Genomic DNA, 26,392 nt, shown 5'->3' with positions numbered 1-26,392 from the left:
GCACTAAAGGTATGCATAAAGAGTCATGTGGTCATTACACTGGCTATGCTGGCCTGGTTGTTATGGTGGTTATGAGTTACGACCGCGAGCATCAGGCATCAGCCCGCAAACACTGGAACACTGTCGCGTGTAGCGCACCCGCCGGTAGTGATGTGTGTATCGCCCCTTCATTCTGAGATGTGCAGGTGTTCGCCGTTAATAACCTTTTTGTATTAAATGTCAAAGAGTTTAGCTCCGCGGTGCGGAATCGAACATACTGTGACTTACAGACAACTGTAGCGTACACGGCTTTCCGTCGCCGAACCTCATGCCAGCGATGTTCCTCGTGATCTTCCTCATTGCAACTACAAGCTTCGATCCTGTAACCAGCCTGGGTGAAGTAATTTATGCTATTAATGCCGGTGGTGAAGAACATGTCGATATGCATGGCATCAAGTACAAGCGGGATCCCCTGTTCGGCAAAATTGGCACTGCGTCCGACTACGGAAAGCTGTTGGTGATAGGTAGAAGCCCAAGGAGTGATCAAATCCTGTACCAGACTGAACGGTACCACACGGGGTCTTTTGGTTACGACATTCCTGTTAATAAGGATGGTGACTATGTGCTCGTTCTTAAATTCAGCGAAGTTTACTTCGAGTCACAGGGAAGGAAGGTGAGGATTTGCAATTTGCACCCAGCGCCGGAAGTGTTTTTTCCCCCGATTATTGCAGTCACTGAAAATATAGCTACTATAGATACATATAGGTAGATAGATAGATATAGATCTTTTGCTGCTAGCTATAGATACTAAGAACAAGGAGAAATGTGAGTACCAAGGGGCATAAAATAATCTTAAAACATTTTCAAAAATACGAATAAAAAATCGCGTTCTGTTTTTGCTAATTAAACTCTGACTGCTCACTGCAATGCCTGGGAAGTGTGGTTGTGCCAGTGTAGGAATCGTACAACGGTATAATAAAATGCATATCACGAATGGTTTTCTTGCAGGTATTTGATGTGGTATTGAATGGTCAACATACCATAGTGTCTGACCTGGACATATTTTCCAAAGTTGGGAAAGGCGTAGCGTATGATGAGCATGTGGCGTTTAGCATCAAAGGCAACAAGCTGCACATTAATGGTGAGGAGTCTACACATGACGGAAAAATCAAAGTCGAATTCATAAAGGTACGTTGTTGCTGTTGTCCAGTAGCGACACGCAGATTTAAGAAAAAAAAATCCTTCTCCTTTAGGGCTATAAAGACAACCCAAAAGTCAACGCCATCTACGTTATGAGGGGGACATTGGACGGTAAGCCATCCCACAAGGCGTTCAGAAGTTTCATTTGCATTATGCTTGCAGTGTTACCGTGCACAGGTGTTTCCTACTACAATACAACGTGGTAGGAAACACCTGTACACGTAGCAGTCACTTCTAGATGCACTGCAGGGAAATACCAGGAATTGCACCTAACAGACAACATTTATTCAAAAGTAGAGTACGTGGTTTCTCTAACCAGCTAATACATTTTTTTTTTAAATCCCACAAACTGGATTTCACGATCTGTACTGATGCCTGCAACTTGCAAGTCACTGTAAGCGTATAAGAACTACGCCTCTTCTGTTTGCTATATACTGTTTACTTATATGCTCCAATTTGATAGCTCATTTTAGTTTGTTCCTCAGATAATTTTAGTTTGCATCTCTCAGCTTTATTTAATAAATTTATCTAAATTGTACAATAAAGGACAGTAATAATTCAGGTCCTGCAGTACCCAAATTATTACCGTAAAGTATTTTCATTTACGTTTCTGTTTCAGGTATTCTGAGTGTGTGATATCTGTTTCTCTTACTGGTTACCTGCTGTATTTCCGGTATAATACCATTTCTGTTACCTTTCCCTGGCATGTACCACGCACAAGCGCAGGATTTGCGCCACGCTGTGGCTTACCATCAAAGCAATGCACCGATTTACAATGTTGCCTGCACCATGTTGCCCACTCTGATGGTCAAATGCTTTCTCACTGCACAATGAATCAGCATTTTCTAAATGGAATTCTTTTTTTCTCTCCCTCTCTCTCTTCCTATTTCTCTCTCTGTTCTCTCATGACAAATATTGCTTTTGTTTTGGAACCCTGATCAGAAAGGCCAAAGAGGGCAACTGAAAAAAAGTAATCTGAAAGCCAGTGACTTGTTTATGGATATGAGGCTTCTATAGAGGGATACATAACAGTTTCCTTTCTCTCTTTCGACAAGAGCAGCTAGGTACACCAGGGTATCGACCCAAATCGAAAACTGTACCCGAACCGTAAGTTTTGCCGGAACCGAACCTGAACCAAAATTTTCATGACACTGTTGAACCAGAACCGGAGCAGAACCGAAAAAATAGCGGTAACCGGTTCGCAAAGAAACAGTTCGGACATCAAAGTCAGGATAAGAGTTACGCTCTCAACCCCCGAACGAGTACACACTGGTATCCATTCCATGGATTTTGCAAATTTTCACCTAGCAGTTAAATGTGGACGTATAGTAAATATGCTTTGAGCATCGCTTTTAACACGTTGAAGCGCAGTTGTCCTTGTGTGAATGAAGAAGGAATGGAGTAGGCCGGTTGTGTAGCTCTATAGAACGAATGTGTGATTAAGCAAGCGCCCAACATTTCCCTTTACACGTGAGCAGTAAAAATGAGAAACATGAGAAGTGGACAAAGAGAACGGTGCCTGTTTGATTGGTCGTGGTTTGAAAAGTAAATGTTGTTCTGCTAGTAATGTAGTAAATGGTAGTGGAATTGTGTCGTGACACTTTGCCTTTGTGTTGTGGATTAACTGGTACACTGCTGTGAGCTCGAACAGAGCAAGCCTGGCACACTTATTTTCAACATGCTTCAGTACGGTTTCAGATCGATTCACTTTCGGCAACTACCGTTGTCTAAATGCTGTCCCTCTTATTAGGCTTCCTGTAAGTGCATCTTGTCGGCATTGTGCGTGTGATAAGTGAGATTTCTGGAACAGAAAGCAGCAGGGCTACACCGCTTCATCAGAGTGGGCGCTATTTGCAAGTTTTCGTACATTGCTCCTTTCTCTCACTAAAGGGAATGCTTGGTCATTAAAAAGCTCGATGCAGACAGCAGCAGTAAGCCATTAGCCACACATTTTCTGATAAAAGCAGTTTTATGGGAGATACAAAATGGAAGCGTCGAACCGGTTCGGGGCAGTGAACCGGTTTGCAAACCGGTTCGATTTTTGGCGTGGCCAAACCGGAACTGAACCGAAACGAAATCCAGCCACCATGAACCCAAACCCGTGTTTTTTGCGGTTCGACACCCTGGGGTACACACATTGTGATTTGTCAAGCTGCTGATTACCTGGTGGTGCGCAGTCAGTATATGCTTAGGGCATTTGAGAAAATCGTGCTGTAAACAGAAACTAGTTTCATTGTACCTCGTAATCTGCAATAAAGGATTTGATTTGATTTGATTTGAGTGATGGGAAGTACGTACTTAAAGTACTGAGTGCTCAAGTACTACTTTGGACTACCATGGACTTCGTACGTACTTTACTTTAAGTACATTTGTAGTATGGTACATTGGACTGTAGTTAAAGTACAACAGGTGCTATGTACTTGGTACATTTTAGGTATAATTTTGTGATACTCTGCCCATCAGTGAGAGAAACCAATCGTGGAGGGGCACTAGGCCAGCCAATCGTGCGCTCAGCTGCACAGGCAAAAATTAGGCAATTTTTAGATTTTGTTACTTGTGTAAACTACGGGTAAATATGATACTCTAGCATATGTCATCGACCTCATGTTGTGAAGTGGAAAAATATACAATGAAAGTGCCATTGTGAAGCCATAATCTTCTCGGATGCTACTCCTGCACACGCATGCATAAAATCTGCAATTTTGCAAATTTGCAATGTACATAGCGAAAGTTCATACCGGTTTATGACAAAGAGTTAATGACACATATTTATTTGTTTCCTATTTCAGACTTACCTGAACCGCCACCCTCTGAAGAACCAGAAGAGGAGGAGGAGGAAGAACCTGTTGCAAGTGAGCCCCAGCAAATGTCATCGCAACAGCCCCGGAGGCCTTCGGGTCCACGCACTCCAAACCCCTACACAAGTGATGACAGCAGTGCTCTATTGCCCATCTTTGTTGCAATTGGTGCCTTCATTCCGCTTCTTTTCTGCCTCTGCAAACTTTAGAAAGGATCTGGCGAACTTTGATGAGGTGTCTAAAGCGAGAGACTTGGAATGCAATCACCCCCTCACTTTCTTTCATTCTCAAGGGTGCCAAGGTGTGGATGACTTCGTGATAGTCAGCCCTAGCCAGTCACTAAGCACTTGTGATGACGCATCTCTATGAATTCTACTAGAATGGTTCTTAACTGGGGTCTCGGAATATATCACTAATAGCGTGTTGTGCTTCACGTAATTACAGGTTTACTTTTGCTTTTTTTTTCTGCGGGTAATAGCGTTGTTATGCAGAATATAATGCTGTGGCTACTGTTCTCATTTGGTTACTCTCGAGAATGACGTTACGGTCATAATGACCCACATCGTTTCAGTTGCATCGAGTTTCCCATCCGTGCTGTGTTGTACAAAGTATACGAGCACACCCATTTTCATTCATTGTGGTGGTGGTTTGGATCTCGTGTTGAAACCAGAGAGTTTGTGTGTGTGTGTGTTGAGTCATTAGCAAGTTTGCAAACTATCAAGCAATCGTAGGTGGATCACGATGCTGCGATAAACAGTTGTCCACAATCTGTGTCGGCGTAACAGACTTGCTAAGGCTTGCTCGCCGCTACTTCCTCCAAAGAGTAGCGTTATTCTGGTCATTTTCCTTATCAGTGTGTGTGTGTGTGACTGTCTTGGGTATGCAAGTGAGAAACTGCACGGTTTACATGTTTTTACATTGCTCCGAGGGACAAGAAATGATCGCACATTTTTGTGAGAGCGTTCTAATGAAATAGTGCTGCATTTAAGCCGCAAGGTGTTGCCAAATTTTTAGTTAGCTCCAGAGTTTCTAAATTTGGCTTTACAATGTGAGATGAGGTACAATACTATTTATTGTCACTGACAAGTGCAAAATCATTTTGTGGGTAGCGTCCTGTCATTTTTGCATCGTGTGTGTGTGTAAGACTCCAAAAATGTGGTGGGGATACAATAAATGAAGATAAGAGGCTCACACGTGGGAGTACCTTTATAGCTTACGTAGTCTCTTCCTTACATTTCGCCTTTTTCTTCTTGCGCTTTTTATGTTTAATGTGATCTGTACTTTCCTTGGCTGGTGGATGCGTTCCAGATTGCTTCATGACCCACTCTGGCGTCACTGCTACTGAGGCAAGCATTTCTTCTGTAGCTCTAGAACAACACACCAGATTCCGATCAGATAAGGGAAGGAAGCAATTGTTTTGCACGCAGACACCGTCTGCCCCACACACCTACATATACATACATGTATGGCTCACGTCAACCTTAATAATAACACTGGAAAAAATATGGTCTCGCTCTCAAGCGAGAGTACAGCAGCCCTTGGGGTCATGAGGAAATATTAATTGAACAAAATTATTCTGTTGATTTAACGCAAGGATTTTGTTCATTTAACATTCCCCCAGTACCCCCAGGGTGGCTGTTATCGCGCTCAGAAATGAGATGGAATTTTTTCCAGTGTTGTTATTAAGGTTGACGGGAGCGATACATAACGTTCGTCTTCTGTCACCCCGGTGCTTGAACCAGGGGGATGAACACACAATCGAGAGCCAGAGAGCTACGCGAAAGAACACATTGCTGCGCTACTCCGTGCAGAAATATGTAATACATAAATTCTGGAATATTTTCTGCTGAAAGTCCCAATTGCTATGGCACAGGTACAAAAGGTGGGTGAGGTAAAATTCAAGCTAGGATTTTCATTTAATTAATGAGCATATGCAAATGGTCGGCTCTTGGCCGACTTTACCTAAAGTTATTCAATAGCACTAGTCGTTCTGAATTATTCAGCTGGAAGAAACACCCAAAATACTGGATTCTGTACATTATGCAGGATTCAGGGAAGGAACATTCCTTGAAGGATTTCGTCCAGTACTTTCGTTTCTTCAGAATTAACACCGTTCTGATATGAAACAGTGGGTTTTCCATAATCCAGTCAGACATAAAATTGGGCTTGTTGGTACAAGATCATATTAAAAGCGATCAAAGGACACACAAAATGACAAGGACAACACAAACAGCTGCACTCCATCATCCACTTCACTTTGACATGATTTCACCACACAGGATTGCACAGGTATGTCATCTGGTGAACCCTATGATTTTTCAGTCATAGAAAAGCAGTTGTCTGGTCCAGTGCCGGATTTAGGGGAGGGCAGACGGGGCACTTGCCCCGGGGCCCCCCACCACAAGGGGGCCCCAACCAGTAAAGGTCTTGTCCAAGTGAAATCTATTTTGCATGCCTGAAACGCATCCCTGAAACGGAAACTTGATAAAAAATCTGTCCTCCGTCCACGCATATCGACCCCGAATAAAACATTGGATAGACAGAGAGTACATGAGGGAGCCCCCACAGCACAGTGCCCCGGGGCCCCCACCATTGTAAATCCGGAACTGGTCTGGTCTGTTCTGGTTGAGTTGCCCAATCTGACAAAATACGTTCGCCTATCCTTATTTCACTGCGCCTTCTCGTCTGTTAGCCTATCCTTATTCACTGGCACATAGCTGGGAGAGGACTTCAGCGCTGTGTTACGTATGCCCACGGCCACTTCTCCAGCACATTGTATGCTATCTGTAGCAGCAGGCTCTCCAATATACACATCACGCTCATCTTCACTCAATATACAGTCGAACCTTGCTAATATCACCACGACCGTCTCTACAGATGTTGATCATAAAGCTAATTGTCATTTCAATGAACAGTATATGATATGCATCAAGGAGAGACAGAAAACACTGAGACAACAAAAAAAAAGTATGATGCTTTTTTTTGTCAAAACTGTAGCAAAAAAGGGCTTGTATCTCCCTAAGTAGGACACGTAGAAGCATAATTCTTTTTTCCTCTGCGTTCAGACGTGCAATACAATGCGTCCACGATGTTGGTGACGATGATTCGTGTTTTATTTATACATCCATGGCGTAAGGAACCACATCTATGAAAGTGTCTCAACCCCTTTAGCATGTGTCGCTGTGCGGTGTATAGGCTGAAATTTGCCTGCAAGACCCCTGCAGATATGCATTATGCTTAGTGACCACGCTCTGTGGCAGCTTTCTTAAATGTTCAGTCCTGCCAATCAATGTGGAATGTGCACATGATCATGGGGTGCTGGGCAGAGCAAGGACCGGTCCACAGGAACGGATTGTTGGAGCTTTTGCTCGGAAAGTATGTCCAGAAGCTAACAACAAAAAATGTTTGTACAGCGTACACGAATACGTTGATAACCACGTGGATGCCCATTGCTCGTTTTATTATGCTATTCTTGCCACCAGCGTGCTGCAGCAAAATGCTTACTCTGGCACGCTGGTCAGCTTCGGACGTTTTCTGCACGTAGAAGCTGTCTCTGTCGAGGTGGATGTGGGATCCAGGTCCACCGTTGAGTCAGAAAGTAGTCTGATTCCTAAGTTATCAGTGAAAAAAGCAATGGTGAGTATTATAGCCACTAACACATGGTGGTGCTGTCACCAGTTTAGGTTCCACTCAGAAATGATGGACCTCTTTCCTTGTTGCCAATGTCCAGACACAGGGCTCTTGCAACCTTGAAGTGGCTATAGAACATGCTGTATGTGTTAAATAGGTGGCTCTATTCGTAGCCACAACACCTGTCTCGAAATATGTCGCAAGCTGAGGAAAGTAAAGATAACGCGACATCTCGGCCAGTGCGGTTCCAGACCAGTTTTGTTGTTGAGTACAAACATGCGGGTTTCTTCTGGTGCACAACATGCGGGATTTGCTGAAGAACCTCAAGGCTGCGATAAGACTTGGAAAGAAGTCCACCCCGAATGAAAATGCTTATCGGACAATGAAGGCAATTCAGCTGAGCTACCCTGTGTCCCGTGGCATGTTTCAGGTGATACTGTGTCATGAAAAAGTCCCGGTGTTTTCACATGGTACTTTAGTTCGTAAACCAGAACAGTATAGTATAAAAATACTAAACATTGATATAATATTGTTTGAACATTACATGCAAAAACCACGAATTTTTATATTGTTGAGGTGCAGAAGTGCTCCAAAGTAGCTCGGTTCTCTCATGCTCTTCATGCAACAGTGCCAACACACTCTAAGGTCTTTTCAGTCTTGATGTGGCATCAGAGAATGCTAAATTTTTTGTTTGTGTGTGTGTGTGGAGGGGGAGAGTGATGTTATATTTCATATTTTTCATGGGTTACAGGGTAGAGTTTGAGAAGCACTGCTGTGGGGCACTGCAATGTAGCATGATGAAGAGGCAGGCAAGCATTTATGATTGTACCACTGAAATTTTAGTCAAATAATTTAATCATACTAATCATAAGTGTCAGATATAGTATACCAATATCCTTTGGCTGTTCAGTTGTATATGCTAGGTTTTCAGGTGTAATATGTGAGCATGGTTTCACCCAGTGGTCTAGCCATGGGAGGGGGATTGGGGGTTCAATTCTTTGGTGGTGCATTTCATAAACGGGAAATCTGGGCAAAGTTCTCCCCGTGTAATTCCCATAAAACCCCACCCAATATATTTTTCTGGCTACGCTTCTGGCTTCACCCCAACCTTTCTGAGCAGAACTGTAACTTGCACGAGAGTGTATTGGCATCAAATGGAAGGCCGGCCACAGGGGCAGGCTTCCTGTAGCATCTCAAACAGACTCGAACTCGAACTTGCCTGAATCTACGGTGCCTTTACAAGGGGGTTCATCTCCTCGAACTTCAAGAATCTGCCTGTAACAACACAATATGTAGAAGTGCTATGGGGACGGTGCGCGCGAGCTTACTTCTCAATATTTTCAAACAGACATTTCTGTATATATTCCTTGTACTCAAAATTTTCGTTGTCTTCCCCTCTGAAAAAGAAAAAGATAGCTCAATCACGCCGCACAATGTTACAATAACATTTGATATTTTAAACTTTTGCGTGCCTCATGCGAGAAGCTTTGCTCTTCAACGAGGATGACGAAACAGCTGCTTCTCGTAGCCTGGCAGATTCCTCTTCGTCGGAACTATCTGATGACATTGCAATAAGATTCCACGTTAAAGCAGTTACACACTAAATTGTGTAGAATGAATTTGCGCTTGCCGACAAACGACCGCCGCAGACCAAACTGGAACTGGCATCGACTGTGCTTGGATTCTCTGGACTATCGTTGGCTGGTTAGCCACAAAATAGGCACAAACGAAATGCAAATTAAATTATGCATTCTTCTGTGGTTTTTTTTTTTTTTTTTCTTCAGAACCTCTTTGATCCATGACATAAAACTGTTCGATTGGGCCTGCTAATGTTTTTTCACTTCTTTGCACTGATAGCAGTGTGGCCAGGGGCCCAATGCTGAAGGTTGAAACTGAACAGCCGTTCGTTTTTTGGCAACCGTCACGCGACGGTACATGAAAACCGTTTCGGTTTCTAGGAACGAATGGAGTTCCATAAGAGCCAGAGCAAAATCAAAATATTGCAATCCAAATGGGACACTCGATACTGGGCACCATGTCATGCATGTCGATGACATGCAAATTTTCACCGTAAACTACCAGTGGTTCACTTCTTTCTGCATCACTTTGATGCTTTCCAGAAATGCAGCACAGTAGAATCCTGCAACTCATTTTACTCATTGGACTATATAACGGCCATGATACTTTATCTTGATATACCATAGTTGAAGATGTTCCAGAAAAGACATCGTTCCATTTGTGCAGTTTCTTCAGACTGTGGGCGTGGACACTCAATGTGTGTTGCTGGTGCTACTCACTTGCACTATGCCTGCACATTGCCTCAGTGTAGCAAGCTTATTGGAAAATACATACCAAATGTCATAATGTGATCGGCCTGCAGATGAAGCTGAAATTTATGGGCACGAAATGCTATGGCAAGGGCTTCTTCTATCGAACTATATTCTATGCACGAAGGCTTGGGGAATTACCTGTTATCTGGACCTCAAAACACGTACGAGTTAAAGCCTTAATGCACCTCCAGTACTTTCTATACCCATAAAGAGGAAATTTCATCCGAAATATTCACAAAGCACCACTTCCGAATTGTGTCTATCAACTTCTTAAAAAAAGGTCAATAGGACAAAATTATTTACTGATCAATGCATGTCTCGCATGAAAAATCCTGAATTATTTGTAAGGTGATGCAGGCTATCCTATCCCTCCTGCTTCCGCCATAGTAGTTCAAAGCAGTGTGTTCGTCTTGTCTTGTTTGTACACATCCTCGTCATGTATATTTAACCCAACTTAATTTCGCTGACAATAACAGAAATAACGCAAACAGATTCCCATTTCAGTAGCCGGCACATGGACATGCTTCTCTGTTTGTACCCCAGAGAGACAGCTTCTCTGAAATTGGTTTATTCGTACGTTCATGGGCAAAGGTAGGGTAAACCTTTTCTATACAACTCGGAAAACACCTGTTTTCTTTTTCCCTTCTGTTTTTATACAGCACTATTTACAGTCAAGAAAACAGAGGAAAGGGTAGTAAATCACGAGATCCAGCCGCATTTGCACTGTTCCGTGAAAAATCGAAAATTTCTTCCTTAAAACATCAGGCATCCATCACCCTCCCTCAGTAGCACATATGACAAAGGACAGCATCTTCGCCTAGTAATATAATACAAGCTAAGGGAAAAAAAAGGAAAGTTATCAAGTCAGAACTCAACAGTTTAGAGCACAGGGTTTAATGATACCCAAGGTTTTCCTTAAGTAAAAATTGTCCAGCTTCCTGCTCCATCACCCTCGTATTTGAGGAAAAGCGACACAACAAATGTGCAGCGAAGACAACCTCAAAACTTCAGCACTTCACATGACAAATGAGAAGTAGGACAGTAATTTGACCTTCCTAAATGGCACTGTCACAGCCCCCCAACATTAGTTCATCACAACTCTGCAGCACCATCAACCATTCACGTGTGTCAAGTGCACCGACACCGACCAGAGCCATTTTCTAGGCAACAGTTTGTGGGTTCAGTAAAACGAGCGCAGTTTACACTGTGCATGTTCACATGCGTGAACCACAAATACAATGCAGGAAATGATAGACCCCCTACCAGAGACGGCGCCTGTCACAGCTATTGGGACAGGTTTCACATTACAAACGGGTATGTGGGAAGGGGATAAAAGTGCACAACCCTGGCACAAGGAACAGACACCGACGAGCCTACAGCTCTGAGGCCAGCGATGAACACAGCCGTAAACGCAGTTCTTTAATAACAGTAAAGCAAACTGAAGGTGTGCTTATCTCAAGAGGAAAAAAAGAAACAGCAGTCGTGTAATTCCGAGTATATTGACTGTGTTATTAAACGGAAAAAGTGTGCACATGGGTAACACAGCCTTTTCTCTCTCCCTGCAAACTATGCAAAATATGTACAGAACAGTTTCGCCATGAATATGCCAAATGGGTAGAATGCGTTATGGTACGTGCTGTTAATTTACACGAGCACACATTGCACCAATTACACAATTTCATTTAAGCTAGGATTACAAAACAAGTAACACATGTACACGCAGTGTACACCACTTATTCGTACAACCTTCCACTAACAGGAACATACATTTTTGAAGGATACGCCAGTCCCAGCACATATTTATACGTGAGCCAAATATACTGTTATGGAATGATGTGTTAGATGATGTACTCTCACATGTACGTTGATAAATGCCCCAAAGGTACTTCCAGCAATTTTGCATGGAACGTGCACAACGGAAAGCCCTGCAAAGGCGGCGACAGATTATTTTGTGCTTTGGTTATTGTTCAGACTCGGAAGAAACAAATGTCTAAGAGAAGCAAGACTGCAGGACCAACATCGGTTATCTACAGATATATGCTTCATAAAAAATTTGATTTCATCGTTATTCCTCGAACTGAATTGTTGTACAGAAAAAAAAAAAGATAAAAAAAGACATGCCTGAGGTAGCAGTCTGCGGCGATGCCTTTCAAACTCTAATATCTACACAAGTACTTTAAGATTCACTAACAATCGCAACACACTCACAAATACTTCATGAATACCAAACACAGTGGGACATTCCAACAGTAACTGAACGAACGAAAGTGTGCAATTCTGCAACCTTTTCCTATTATGGACTGACAAAGAACCAAAAAGCAAATAAAGCTTGATTAACGAGGCTGACGCAGAGACAAACCCCACCACAGTTGTGCCCTCCTATCCTATTCTAGCCCAAGTGAACGAAAATAATCCAGTCATAGTTTGGACCTATATCAATACACTCATGATGGAAGACCACTTCAGCCATGTGTGCCTGTAAAATTTTTTGCCAGCTCTTCGACATTGCACCTTGTCGGTCACATCAGCGGATGGCGAGCTGCATGACCGTAGACAACGAGAGAGAAAGAGAGAGAGAGAGACAAAAATAGAACAGCACAAAGTTCCAATTTTGAATGCCGTACAAAACATGGGCTCCGAGGGGAAGTGTAGTATAAATAAGCGGTACTGTTCTGCTGTAATGGTGTGTCCACCTCTTTACGATATCTACGACTCACTGTATCAACCCAGTAGAGTTGGCACACAAGTGGCTTTATCCACAGATGAAGAAGCACTTGAAGGGGATTCACTGCTTGCATGTTGATGCATAATGGTAGCATGGCAGACACAAGGTAACACATGACTCCAGCATTCTACACTGCTACACGTGTGTGCAGGATTAACTTATTCTCTCTGGAACCCCACAAAGCCAGTTTTAAGGGGAACATCCTCATGTATTAAGGCCGCAACGTAAACTTGGGTGCTGGGAACGTTCAATATTTCTAATTTTCTGGCGTCTTTGCATGGTTGCGAGACTTATGCAATTAAAAAAAAAATGCAGATGCAACAACTGAAAAGTGCATGCCAACCTTGTGTCTTGCATTCCTCATGTTCTCTCTAGTGATGTGATAATAGTGAAATCAAACACATGCCTAGACTGCCCCCCCCCCCCCCCATTCCGTTAGCCTTCCTACTTTGTTGGTCTATAGTGGCACCTTGAACGATGGGATCACCACAGCTTTGATCTGAGCAGAGGATCTCTCCCTGGGTGCCACTTTGAGTTGGTGTGCCACAGGTTGTGAAACAACAAACAAGAGGGGTTGCTCGACGAAGGGTGGAATCTTCCTCAGAGGGCGGTGTGTGTGAACGAGCTAGAGCTGTTGCTGTGAGTCAGGCTCAAGGTGCTGCCTGCCAGGCTGTCCCCGTCTGCAGCAGCCAGGGGCTCGCGCGACGCTTCCGCGATCTCCAAGGGGTCGAAGCCCATCCGGGCACTCTCCTCATCAAATGCCTCAATTTCCCGTGCCTGGCGCTCACACAACAGCCGCTGGCGCTCTGCCCGCTCTTCCTGGAATTGCTGTTTTTCAAGTTCCATCTGTGCAGAAACGGTAACATGCCTAAATCACTGCTAAATAGAGAAAATCGTGCAAAAATCATACGTGCATTTCTAACATTAAAACAACACTTTCTGTATAAATCTGCCCAGAAGTCATGCTTCTGTCATACGTGCATTTCAATGGTCACTGAAATGAACGACGACTGAACTCAATGGTGATTGGACGCTGCTACACGGCCATTTTCAATTAGCACTGACACTGACGCTCCTCCACTCGATGGAGGTTCACTTGCAGCCTCATGCTCAGTGAGGAGCAACGCAGTCAAAATAAAGGAAAACTGCAACGAATTTAATGAAAAGTCATGACACTTAAGTGTAAGTTACACACTATGCAACAAGCTCAATTCTCTGCCCAGTTGCACAGTTTCCCTCTCTCCCGCTGCCTGCTAGGGGGTGACACAATGTGAGAGACAAGTGTGGCCTTTCCTATGAAGGACTTTTTTGAATCATGTCCTACCAGCACCCCTTTATTGCTGCCCTGTGAGAGGACAGGCACCATTTCTCCACAGTTTTACCTCTTTCATGTGCAGACACACACTGTCGTAGCATAATACAGTTATTACATGTTGCGCCGTTCTCAAACTTTTTTTTTTTGTCATAAAAAAAAGTGTATCAAAGCAGTAGTTACAAAAAATAAACAATTTGAACACTTCAACTTGTTCTACGATGCATTTTCAATGGTGCATCAAATGTTCAGAGGTCATTGCATGCAATGGTGACTGGAATTGCTGCGTGACTGAGACGTAACACATTTCTACGAAGCAGGTAACAAAATGGCTCTCTCACCTTTTGCTCTAGCAGAGCCCGTCGTACTGAGACACGGTCCTGGAGTTCTGAGCGTTCCCTGTTACGCTGGGCCTCTGCCTGCATACGGATCTTTGACTGGAAGGCCATCAGCAACTCTAACTCTTGCTGAAGTTGTTCTTTCAACTGGCGCGCTTCCATGTCCTGAGACTCATCCAGGCGAATGGACTGCTTCTGCAGCATTTCTGCGATGCTTTGCTCGTACTGCTCGCCAAGCAGCGCCAGCTTGCGTACCTGCTCTTCCTTCAGTCTCTTCATCACTGCCTTCTGTCCCTCTCGCGGAGTGCTGGCCAGCACTTGGCTCTTCCAGGCCTTGTACTGACGTTCCTGGATCTTGCAAGTCTCCCGAAATTGTTTGCGGATCTGTAGTTCCTTGTGCTTGAGACTCTTGGGTTGTTGCTTCACTTCTTGGGCATGGCGTTTGTGTAGCTCCCGCTCCCTGCGACTCGAATATCCGTGCTGGTTCGCCAGCTCTATCTGGTGCTGCTTCCGCACCTGTTCTTCTCGCAGCTGGTGCACCCCTCTTTGCTGACGGTACTCCAGCTCCTGGGTTGTCTCGTGGTGTCTCAGTAACATTGCATGAGCTTCCTCCAGTTGGCTCTGCCGCTTATTCAGTTCCTAGCGATTGCGCAATAAGTCATTAATAAAGGTTAATTAATAAGGTTTTCCATGTCCTGAAATAGAACCAGTCTCTGTCTTTTTTTTATAAACTTTGTGTTTGTAACAGTCCGTCAAGTCCAGGTATGATAAATACAGCAGAATTCATCTCTCTAAGGCTGGATCATACCTTTAAGGTAGAGTTAAGACACTGTAATCAGACACTGTAAAGTTCTGCTGTCACATTGCTAAGTAGTGGAATGCTCTTCCCCAGAACATTCCATCTCTCCAAGGACCTCAGGAATTTAAAACCATTGTATAACAATATTTCTTCGCTACATTACCCGATTCACCAGAGTTGTGTTGCCTATTCTCGATATTCATTTACACTATGTGTTCACAATTAATTATTTTCAAATTTTTATTAACCTTTTTTTTTCTTGTTTATCTGTACTGATTTGAGTAAGTGTGATTCACTTTTTTGGTTTCTGTCTAATGTGTTTCTGTTCTCCATTAGATATTATGTAATGGCCCAGAGGGACCTTAACGCATCATCAAATCATTCAACACCACACTCCCTCGCAACAACGCTTACCTCTCTGAGAAGGTCCTGCTCAAGGCGGTGGTATTGCAAGAGCCTACGTCGCCTGTATTTTCTAATTTCTAGACGCAGATATGTGGCCTGGTGCCTTTGAAGGCGCAACAAAGCCCCAGCTTGGCTCTGCTGCATGTCTTCTTTGTGACACCTAACAGCCTCGTCCCGGCTACACCCACTACTTCGTGTAGAACTTTCTAGCGTGGCATCCTGAAAAAAGCACAATTACCCAAAATATATAGACAAATTTTGTGCATTCCGATGTCTTGAAATAATGTTTACAAGGAAGTGCTGTAAGGAAGCAAACTTTGTGCTGACAATGACTGTAAGCTAGCTTTGCATAAGAAAATTTCAGAACAGTAGTCAATCAAGACCCAAATACCCGATTATGACATAGGTTATTACAAATGAGCTTGGACGTAAAGACTTTCAATCACTGCTCCAAGAAGTGCGAGGAAAGCCCACCTTTTTTAACTTTTCTTTGAGGAACTTGTATTCCATCTTCTGTTGTTGCTGAAAACGTTTCGTTTCTTCCTCTTGTTGCTGAGTTATGGCTCTACTAAGCCTTTTCTCTCCTGAGAGGTTATGCTTGAGCTGCAAAAAAAAAGACATGTGAGTAATATAGACATCACTTCCGGACAATTTCAAGGCAAATTTCTTGCACCTAGTGGATTACATTCTACAAATGATGATGAATAAGGTATTAACAGAGCCTTTACCAGGTTCAGAGTTAAATCCCATAAAGCAGTTTTTACCTGCCCTATTTACAGCAGCACCACAGGTAAAAACCAGGCAACCCCCAAAAAGCAAACTCGACAAAATGCAGACTCAGCTGCCCATACGCAAGACACAAAAACATAAGGGTGCTCGGAAATTGCACGTAGGCCATGACATTTCGAGTAATGCCCAACATTGCATAGCACGTTTCTGTTAATGAGCATGTCTGCAATATCAGGCTTAATTCATGTAAAACATGCCCTAGAGTTAGAGCGGACTTCCGTTAATACGACTTCCGACAATTCGTTTTTTCGCTTAATTCGATCGAATTTGAAGGTCCTGTCAAATGCCCATGTTTCTATTGATAAAACAGTTTGTTATTTCGAATGTGAAAGCAGTCCACATCGTAAAATTCGACCCATGTGTCTGCGAACCACGCACCCATGTCGCCCGCGTTGCACCGCACATACAAACAGAAAAGTTGTCCCTAAACCTCAGGTGGCAGATTGGCAGGTCGAGACTGAACAGTGCAGATCCGTATAGATAACCTCGAGTTTTTGTTCAAGGTACGCTATTGTCTTTGCATACATAAGCGCTAGCCTTGGTGGTTCTGCGCACGCGCAAAACAAAGAGCTCTGCACAATGTGCAGAACCATCATGCTATCCCTTAGGTACGCAAAGGCGATAGCGTACGATGCACTAAAACTCAATCCATTTGGTGGCAGTTCGCGGCTCTGGCGAGACCCGAGCGAGGAGAAGACATCTCCTCACTCGTTCGAGTAAATAAAACTAAACGAAGAGTTGCACCATTCCTTTGATGTCCCCCAGGCAGATTTTGAGCACACCATCGACCTACCTTCCGTTCCAGGTCTTGCTGGTGCTTCATCTGTAATTTCTCCAACTCCTTACTGAACTGCTGGAGTAGAGTTTCATATTCCTTGTCCAGCTTCTGTTTGTGCTCATCCATTTCCTGTATGCACTTGGCCTCCATCTAGCAATGAGACCGACGCATTCCCAGCTACAGAAGCACGCCCCACAGAATAACTCTAGGAGGTTACCTGAACGAGAGCCTTCTGATGTTGACGACGCATGCGTTTGTAACCAGACATCTGATCGTGCATCTGGTTCTCCTGTTCGTGTTCTTTGATCTGCCGCGTCACTATGGACGTTGTCCTAATCGTGGCGAAATTGTTGGCGCTAGCATCCGTGCTGTTCAGACTCGTTGATGAAGAGTTTTGCTGCGGGAGGAGAACTTTTTTTTAGGCAAGTCGCCGCACAAAAAAGGTCGCTCACTAGATCTGTATGCAATGCACACAGTGAAAGATAAAACAGACGCCACCACTTTAAAGGGGCATGGACGGCACTTCTAACACCACTTAGATGCAGAGGGCCTGCTCATTGCCTCCTCTCCCACCTTCGATTAAGAGTAAGAATTGGTCTGCTACTGCAATTCACCGTTCTGCGAATTCAAGAACCCGCAAATGATGGCAGCTCACCTGCAACCTAAATATGCAGGCAAAAAGTGCAAGACACTTTCCAGAAAATCAGTTTTGAGAAAGATTGAGACCTTTTTGCCCTTTATTTCCAAGTTTTTCCATTTAATATGTGGGTACGTTCCATCACAACTAGCAGACGACGTTGGTTCGTCTTCATGGCCACGACCGCTGAAAGCAAGTTCGTGATTGGCTACGGCCGTTAAAAACACGATCCACATTGGCTGACTCTTAATTGTTACGTCATGGCGACAAGTAAGCAGGCTTTCAATATCTAGGTGGGAGCGGCAACATTTCCTTGAGTGTGAGGAGCGTCACTATCGAGGTAGCACACTTTCGTAGCACAAATGTTTGACAAACCATTAGGTGGCGGTGAATAACTGTGCCATAACTGTCTTTTACATTTATGTGGCACAACCTGTAGGAAAGTGTCACAACCTGAAGGGATAGCTCTCTCACCAAACATAAATTTGTGTATCCACGGGCAGAGCAGCTGATCGGGAGCCAATTATTCAGACTCCCAAAATACAGATACCATATTTACATGCATGTTGTACGCACACCCAATTTGAGCTCAGAAATGCTGGCACTGATAATCGCACCCCAACTCACGTCCACATCGTCTCACGCAGCGTCAACCAGCCAGTCAGTGTATCACGAGTAAATACGGTAACTCTATAACTAACTCCTCTTTAACTCCTATTTATAGTGAAAGGGCTCTCAGCAGGCTTGTCTAGAGTTTCGGAGCCAGACGCTGCTACCAGACATATCCATTCCAATTTACTCAGAGGAGCGAACTTTCCCTTTAATGTCATGTTCATGAGGCTAGTCAGTTCCAGGTTGACCGCCCTGCAGGGGACTGTAATGGGATGCAGTATAATTCGAAAGGTTGCTTACACTGACGCTGTCGTGCGGATGACGGAAAGCAGGCGGGTAGGAGTCCGTCTCCGAAGCTGGCGGTATGCTACTTGTGCTGCTGCTATGACTACCAGCACTTACAGTGCTGCTCTGTTGACTCTGAGTTGAGGTTAAACTGTTACTTTTACTGCCATCTCCTCCTCCATTGCCTGCTCCACTCACACTTCCACCACAGCCTTGGTCATCCTCCTGCACGCAAGGCTTCTGTTACCAACGAGACAAAAAAGACGTCCCTTTTACACTTACAGTTGAGTCATCTTCCACCTCCACAGTGTTGACTTCATTCTCCTGAGAGTCGGCCATGAGAATCTTCTTCATCTTACGGTAGTTCAGGTTGTCTAGTTCCCGAACTGCAGCTTTGGTCCGTTGTATCAGATCCATTATCACCTTACTGGACCGTGGCCGTGTCATGAATGGGTGCTGAATAGACAAGTAAAAAAAAAGAAAAAAGGAAAGGAATGTAATAATGCTCCTTGTTGTTAAACATAACTGGTGTTGAACACAACGGAAGTGTTAACCAGAATTGTTTATCGTTATCGCTGATAAGCCTCATGTCCTCTGTGCATGAAATACTACACTTCCCACTGATCGTGCCTCAACTTGAAATACTGTACAAGTGGCTAATTTAATTTGGTAATAATGGTTAATTTTGCGGCCTCAATATTTGGAAAATTCAGATGGAGGCATGTTTGGGAAATATTTCGCGAAATTTGTGCAAATTACTACTTATACAGCATTACAAACAGCTACAGACCTACATTAAGTGAAGTAGACTGACACAGGTGGGGTTGTTCCAATTAAATCATTTACTGTATCCACTGTTCTACCGCATGCACGATTACGGTGGAATCTCGATGATACGAATCTCTCGGAAAGAGGGAAAATATTTGTGTAATCCGAAATTCGTATCAAAAGAATTAAACGAAATAAACAAATTGAAGCAAGACAATAGAGTGTGACTGTTCATTTTCCATCACTCTCAGTGAAAGACGTCGGTCGTAATGCTTTTGCGTCGTCGTTCTTGGCCAATGCTGCCACAATTCACGAGATGTTCAGATTCAGAGATTCACGCAATTCAGAGCAATCAGAGAGTCACGAGATTCGAAAGGCTCAACACGTGCTTTCCACCCACGAGTCACGCAACAGTGTCATGAAGCGAGCTTCTCCTAAAGCACGCAGGTGTTAGGTGAAGCCGACTTGCGGAATGGTGATGCCTAATGTTGTCAGAAGTTGTCCTTGATATGCTTCCTCTACGTGTTCTGGTTGCTCTTTTCCTAAACCAGTGCAATGCCACGCAGCTTCGTTGCCGCAACAAAGAGGTAAAAAAACCAAACAGAGATAAGACGATGAGGTCCAGGGCCGTGTAATCCCTTTGATCTTATCTCCTCCACCACCAAAGGGAGAGTTATTGCTTGCACTGCGTAACACGATGTAAGGGAGTTCGTGGTGAGGATCTCCCTCATTTGTATCATCCATAAAGGCAAGATAACGCGTTTGTATCATCTGGACTGTAATACATAGGAAGAATAGGCATTCTGGCCGGGACCGGAAAAGGATTTGGATCACCCCGAAGTTCGTATCATCGAGATTCTGCTGAACTATAAATAGAGTCTGAAAGATTTAGGGTTTAACCAGTTTCTTCCCTGAATTTGCACCCCGAACTCAAGGTTGCCTCTTTAGGGTGAAACCCCCGATTTTTAACTGGAAAATTGTCCTCACTGAAACATCGGTAGGAATGCACACTAGTTTGTTTGGCAGCAAACGCAATTACATCACCGTTTGTAGCAAACCAGTACAATTCGTTTGAGTAGCCGAGCCCCATTTCTCCCCGAATTTAGCACACTGGAAATTTTTCCACACAAATTCGTATCAATTTCCAGCACATGTTGATTCCCCCGATCTTTACCCCCCGAACTGGGAAAAAACTTTTTCCCGAAAACTTCAGGCTCTAACTATAAATCATCATAAAGCATCTCCACAGTATCTAGTTACAAGTTCTGAACAAAGACAAAGAAAAGAAACCCGTTCGCTCTCTGGTTCGCATACGTTCAGATTGCGCCTGTAGGAAACATATTGTATATGTTGTATTGTTGTAAACATATATTGTATAACATGCACAAGTACGACAGTATCTCTCGAGAACAAGCCCAGTACCTGTAATAACTTTGAACCCGTCGGCCTATCCGCAGGACTTTTCTGCAGGCATGAGTTGACAAAATGTCGAAATACGTCACTCCTGAAAAAGTATTCAATTAGTAACAATATTAAGTGTGCCGCGTAATGACAACTTACCATTCCCCACCTCCAAGCATGGGCGAATCATTCTGGGCAATATGGTACAAGGCACTCATGGCATTCATGTTGAAGTAGGGGGGCTTGCGTTCACCTGCAACGAAGGCCACATTTCCTTTAATTACAAGCACTGTCATCTTCCTTGGATTGAAACGGTGCTTTAACTGCATCACGCTGCAGTGTTACTGCAAAAAATGCACCAGTGCTTAACATGAACCAATTACCAAGCTCGATGCATGTGATGCCCAAGGACCAGATGTCTACTTTTCCATCATACTGTCCCTCATCCATGGCAAGGATGACTTCGGGTGCCATCCAGTATGGTGTCCCAACAAATGAGTTTGCAGGACATACCATAGATGCAGAACCAAAGTCAGCTAAAAGGACAGTCGCAGTGATCAGATTAAAAATACACTAATTAAAAATACACTGGTTGATTACTGTATTTTACAAAGCCCTCTTTTACTACGCCAAGTGTCTTGTAATGCTTAAAGCCCCTAGCTTTCTGCGGTGGAAAATAAAATTTTCCGCAAAGTGGGATTTACAAATCCGCGGTATTCCGCGTGCAACAGAAAACAACCAAAAAATGAAGTTTCAGCCTTCTTCCAGGATCACAGAAATGCACAGAGTACAATAAGTGAATCTCAATTTACTATAAGAGATACACACACGGGGTATGCGCAGATAAACCAAAGTCGGATCTGCGCACGCCACTCGCTGTCTACGGAACTGACAAATATCCGGTGGCGGACGACGGCGCATTTATGAGTGCGAAAGCTGTAGAAAAATTGTTAACCTACAACAACAAACTAACCAAGACTAACCTAATGTGATGTAAACTGACACTCCAGGAAGTGTGAGGTGAAGCCAACTTGCAGAATGGTGACAACAAGAAAAGGAATGCCCCTAATTCTGTAATATACTGAATATTCCGCAAAAAACGGACAATTCTGCGGGAAACTATATGTTCCTTCCGCGAGACATGGCCAATTCCGCAAAATTTCGTGGAATCGCGGAAATCTAGGGGCTCTGTAACAGTCAATCACAAACAGAAGCTCTCTACTTTCCTGTGCCAAATTCGCCTGTTTTATGCTTCATGTGATTTCCATTGTCACAATGGTGCTTTGTATCAGTAGTTATCTGGCAGCAGGGACGACACCTGCGGTACACTCACCAAGCTTTACAGTTCCATTCTCTGTCAGCAAGATATTCCCTGCCTTAACATCTCTGTGGATCCGCCCCAATGAGTGCAGATACTCCAATCCAAGGAGGGCATCGTTGCAGATTGCAGATATCTCTTCTTCACGAAGGGGCTTTTTATGTACTGAGGCAAGCGGAACATTTTCGACATTAAGCGAATATTCTGTATTTACAATCAGCATGCAGTGCATTAGCGCAATCTCACCTTCTATAATATCAGATGCTGAACCTAGGCAATACTCCATTACAAGCTGAAACCAGATAACACAAGTGTACGGATTATCAGCACGCCCTGAACAAAACATACCGTGTTTACTCTAATAATCTGTGCACTCCCCCCCCCCCCCAAAAAAAAAGAAGTCTGAAAAGTTGGGGGTGCGCAAATTGCGCGGGAATGCTCGTTACGATATTCAAACGACGCAAAATTTTAGTATTCCGGTCATATAGTCTCTCGGTAGAGAGTATTGACGTTGCCACTGCATGTCACTGCAAACACGAAAGAAGTAACCAAACACTGCGCAACAGCCGACGGACGGGAGGCAAAATGCCGGCCTACTACCGCTCATATACCGGTGAAGTACGTCGAGACGATGCTAGAAGACGCCGCTTGTCGCATTTGACAACCGAAAACACGCCATGTTTGCCAACATTGTCATGTTGTGCTGTAAGGTTTGTCAGAGCGTGTTTGTCCAGCGTTTTGTAGTTCGAGTGACAGTATCGTCCATCGCGTCAGTGGACCATCACCCGAAAGTGTGCGCAAATCAAACAAAAGCACCATTCTGTAGCCCTGACGGCGTTGCGAAAAGCAATCGCCACGGTCACTGAGACGCGCATGCCACATATCCGTGCGCGAAAACACCGGCGCGCAAGTTATGCAATGTTTTGTTTTTTTGCGATTTTTAGTGCTAGACTAGGGGTGTGCAAATTATGCGATGGCGCAAAATATGCGGGTAAATACGGCACACTGCACATTCAATACAATGCAGTCAGCTTACCCATGCTGTATGTTCCTTCAGGTAGCAACCCTTGTAGTCTATTGTGTTTTTGTGTTTTAGCTGGCGTAGGAATCTGACCTCCTTCACTATGTCTTGCCATTTCTGACAAAGATACAAATGCAGACCAATGTTGTTAGTGCCCATTTCGGTTTCAGATGCATAGAGACAAGAACAGCAGTACTGTTTTCAAGACGAAACAAGCATGCTTACTTCTGTGGATTGCTTCCCTGTAAAGGACATCTTCTTGATGGCCACCACCTCTTTGGTTGCAACATTCCTCGCCTAATATTAAAGGAAGTATGATTATTAAGCTGTCCCACAACAAATACATTATGCAAATTGTGGAAATCGTTCAATTGAGTATTATCCGCCTGCTGTGTTAAACCAATTGCCAACTGAATCTTCACATCACATCAATACGTAGTGTTAAGAATATGCTGCAGTCCACTGTATCTCAGCACCACCTGGTTGCTTGGTATTCTATTCAGTGTCAGTTCTGTATATATAAAGTTCTGTATCGGGAAAAATATTTCCCGAAAACTTCAGGCTCTAAATGTAGTCCATGTGGTGTTGATGATGTTGGTTTTTAACCAGTTTTGAGATATTTCTCATCCCTTCTGTAGCAATAATGCTTTCCCATTATTGTGGTGATCCCGCTGCCAGGCCCAGCCCACAAGCCAGATCAGCTCATGTGGCCCACGACTTATTGTATTGTCTTGAATTGAAAATAAAACTAAGTTGAATGTAACACAACCACTACACCTACAAATAACAGCTCGCATGCAGAAGAAGCTGAACTATCTGCATTAAAGGTATTGGGAAGCTCACATAGTACACCGCGCCAAAGCTGCCATGGCCTATCTCCCGAAGGTCAACAAAGATTTTGTCAGGGTCTTCTTTGTCAAACAGTTCTGCCACTTCGGGGTCCTTCAGGCTCCCCGGCCGGGAAAAGGACGGCATTCTGCGGCCCACGGGCAGCCTGCTATGGGCTGCTCCGTTCTCTCTCTGTGTTTTTCCTTCTATAAAGATAACGCAAGAGTATTTAGCACGTAGGGACACAAAATGTTTGTCTCTAAAGTACAAAGACAAGAAAGCGTACGTAAAACAAGGTGGGCTGGTACAAAAAACAGTACTTACTTCACATTTCTCTGCATTTTGCCCTGTTCCAAATGTCAGGAAAGTCTGCTGAAAAATAGACAAAAGTAACTCTTGTCACTTAATGCTATCACTGTCAGCATTTTACAAAATAAGCTGCATTCGCCATTTTCTTGAGTGGGACAGGCATTGCGACAAAGCAGAAGTTGCAGACAGCTCCATAGGATAGACGACAATATACCAGAAGTTCTACGGGCCTTCCACAGCCTTGGAGGCAACAAAAAATGTTCTGTACACTCGCAACAGATATGCTTTACGTAGCCAATGCGCACTAAACTCGACACAAAATATGATTAGAGCTCACTCATACACAAGACAAATCTTGGATGCATATGTTAAATTTTTAGGCATGAGCTACACCAATATATGAGAAAAAAAGCAAATACAATACTAGCATTGGATAACAACTGTGTAAAGGTATTGGCTACGGTAGGCAATGAGGTAAAGAAATGAAAGGAACTTTGCACGAGCAGTACGACAACGCCTACACGAAGATGCCTTTGGGCAGAAGGAAGCGGGTGCAGTCATGCAAGATAAAGTCACACCCTTGCACATAATCATGCATAATCTAAGTAACTCTGCAGGCATTTTCTCATCCTGAGGATGCCGAAATACCACGTGTGCAAACACACTAATGTGCTAATGAGTAACCGTACGATAATTTTTTGCTTCGATGGTTGGGAAATGTATTGACGCTCTTCAAACTTCACAGTGCTTTAATCAGTGATGCATGTCTTGATCCATGCCACTCACAATGGTACCGGCATTCATAAAGTCACACATATCTTGTTAGATCAATGCAACATATTGTACACAATGAGTTAATATGGTGCAATTGGTGACTGTCAGTGAGTCACTGAGTACATTTGAGTGACGTGTGTGACGTAAATGTTGGGCCTTTACAAGCGTGAAGTGATAGGAACGCAGCCACCAGTTTATAGTTCACACATAAATTTAGTGTCTGTAAGGTTTTCCTAAAGTAGTTTTTTTTGTGGTACTTAGCATGTTGCAAAAGCTGCAATACGGCATTAAAAGCATTAGCATTTTTGGTATCTAAGAAATAACCTAGGTTATTCGGTGCAGGTTAGCAGACCGCTTTGTAGTATTAGCTCGTCATCCACTGCAGTGTTGATCTCACATCAAATCATCCAAGGAGCAAAAAAAGAAGAAAAAAAGTTGCTACCAACACGTGTAGAATTTAATTGGTTATCTCATTTCGGGCAAGTTAGAGCCGTACCACCCAAACGTTATCAAGCTACTATACTGTAAGGGATGCATTCATATTCCACAAGTGGAACATTGTGAAGGAGCAGGGAATCATAGCAGCATGCATGTGAAGCCGCAAAGAGCGCATCTAAACTGCGTAAACGAAGAAAAGAATTATTCAGAGTATCCACGAAGAATTCGAAATGCGTAGGTCTTAGTATGCATCACGTCCTATAGGCTGTTCGCAGAGAAACGCATGGTATGACTCTTACGTTCACAGCCCCCAGCCCAGTTCCTCCAGATACCTCGATAGAGACGTAATATACAGCAATGATGATCGACTAGTCGATGGCTTGCACAAAACGCTACAAAATGCATGTAAACCTGCACCAAACACGGGTACAGAGACAGTTGGGCACAATTACTCGATAGTGAGCCAGATCCTGCGGTGCACATGTTTAGTATTGATAGCTTCTATAGAAGCATCAGCTGTCACACAGGCTCAGCAATATGCAGAATAAGGCACAGATGTGAAATATGACATCAGCACAAGATCTTTAGACAAACGTTACCAATGCCCGCCCAGAGGAATTTAAGCCTAGATGGTTGATTGAATTGCAGGCTTACACGACGCTAACTTATACAGTTACGTGTCACGTACGTATCCGAGGTAATGCGATAATAAACTTACGTTCTCCGGTGGCTTTACTGTTGGTGGTATACCTCTTTAAGCTTTTACCTTTCCAGTAAAAGACGCCCTCCCTACCAAACACACATCAAAGATGGCGTTCTGTTGACATGCGCACTTCCGACACTTCATGAAATAACCACACATAAAAGTTTTGCACTTTCTCCACAACAATTTTACGTAAATTCAGATGTCAAACATTT

General features: G+C 43.7%; 3 protein-coding genes across 4 annotated transcripts; 1 reads left to right on the top strand and 2 right to left on the bottom strand.

Moving 5' to 3' along the window:
* Positions 1-89: 89 nt before the first annotated feature.
* On the top strand, positions 90-5,168 carry LOC135371130 (malectin-B-like). Its single transcript, XM_064605156.1, has 4 exons — positions 90-652; positions 988-1,167; positions 1,233-1,290; positions 3,969-5,168. Exons 1-4 carry the CDS (start codon positions 308-310, stop codon positions 4,184-4,186), a joined length of 801 nt encoding a protein of 266 aa, XP_064461226.1. The 5' UTR covers positions 90-307; the 3' UTR covers positions 4,187-5,168.
* On the bottom strand, positions 5,166-9,291 carry LOC135371131 (uncharacterized). The gene is made up of 5 exons (XM_064605158.1): positions 9,080-9,291; positions 8,936-9,004; positions 8,827-8,882; positions 7,482-7,587; positions 5,166-5,344 (listed from the first exon to the last, which is right to left on the bottom strand). The coding sequence occupies exons 1-5, from the start codon at positions 9,172-9,174 to the stop codon at positions 5,191-5,193; spliced, it is 480 nt and encodes a 159-aa protein (XP_064461228.1). The 5' UTR covers positions 9,175-9,291; the 3' UTR covers positions 5,166-5,190.
* Positions 9,292-10,423: 1,132 nt separating this feature from the next.
* LOC135371128 (serine/threonine-protein kinase TAO1-like) lies at positions 10,424-26,316 on the bottom strand. 2 transcript variants are annotated; one of them, XM_064605153.1, is made up of 18 exons: positions 26,193-26,316; positions 24,278-24,325; positions 23,969-24,159; positions 23,351-23,422; positions 23,141-23,242; positions 22,351-22,396; positions 22,120-22,269; positions 21,170-21,322; positions 20,946-21,039; positions 20,808-20,889; positions 18,900-19,073; positions 18,633-18,842; positions 17,301-17,480; positions 17,099-17,233; positions 15,991-16,119; positions 15,526-15,735; positions 14,316-14,951; positions 10,424-13,508 (listed from the first exon to the last, which is right to left on the bottom strand). In XM_064605153.1, exons 3-18 carry the CDS (start codon positions 24,098-24,100, stop codon positions 13,263-13,265), a joined length of 2,751 nt encoding a protein of 916 aa, XP_064461223.1. In that variant the 5' UTR covers positions 24,101-24,159; positions 24,278-24,325; positions 26,193-26,316; the 3' UTR covers positions 10,424-13,262. The 2 variants fall into 2 exon arrangements, with proteins under 2 accessions (XP_064461223.1, XP_064461224.1); XM_064605154.1 differs by having other exon boundaries at positions 24,278-24,322.
* Positions 26,317-26,392: the final 76 nt, after the last annotated feature.

The sequence above is a fragment of the Ornithodoros turicata genome, chromosome 10 (genome assembly GCF_037126465.1).
Source record: "Ornithodoros turicata isolate Travis chromosome 10, ASM3712646v1, whole genome shotgun sequence".
Classification (NCBI taxonomy): Eukaryota; Metazoa; Arthropoda; class Arachnida; order Ixodida; family Argasidae; genus Ornithodoros; species Ornithodoros turicata.
This window is presented reverse-complemented; position numbering and strand designations above follow the sequence as displayed.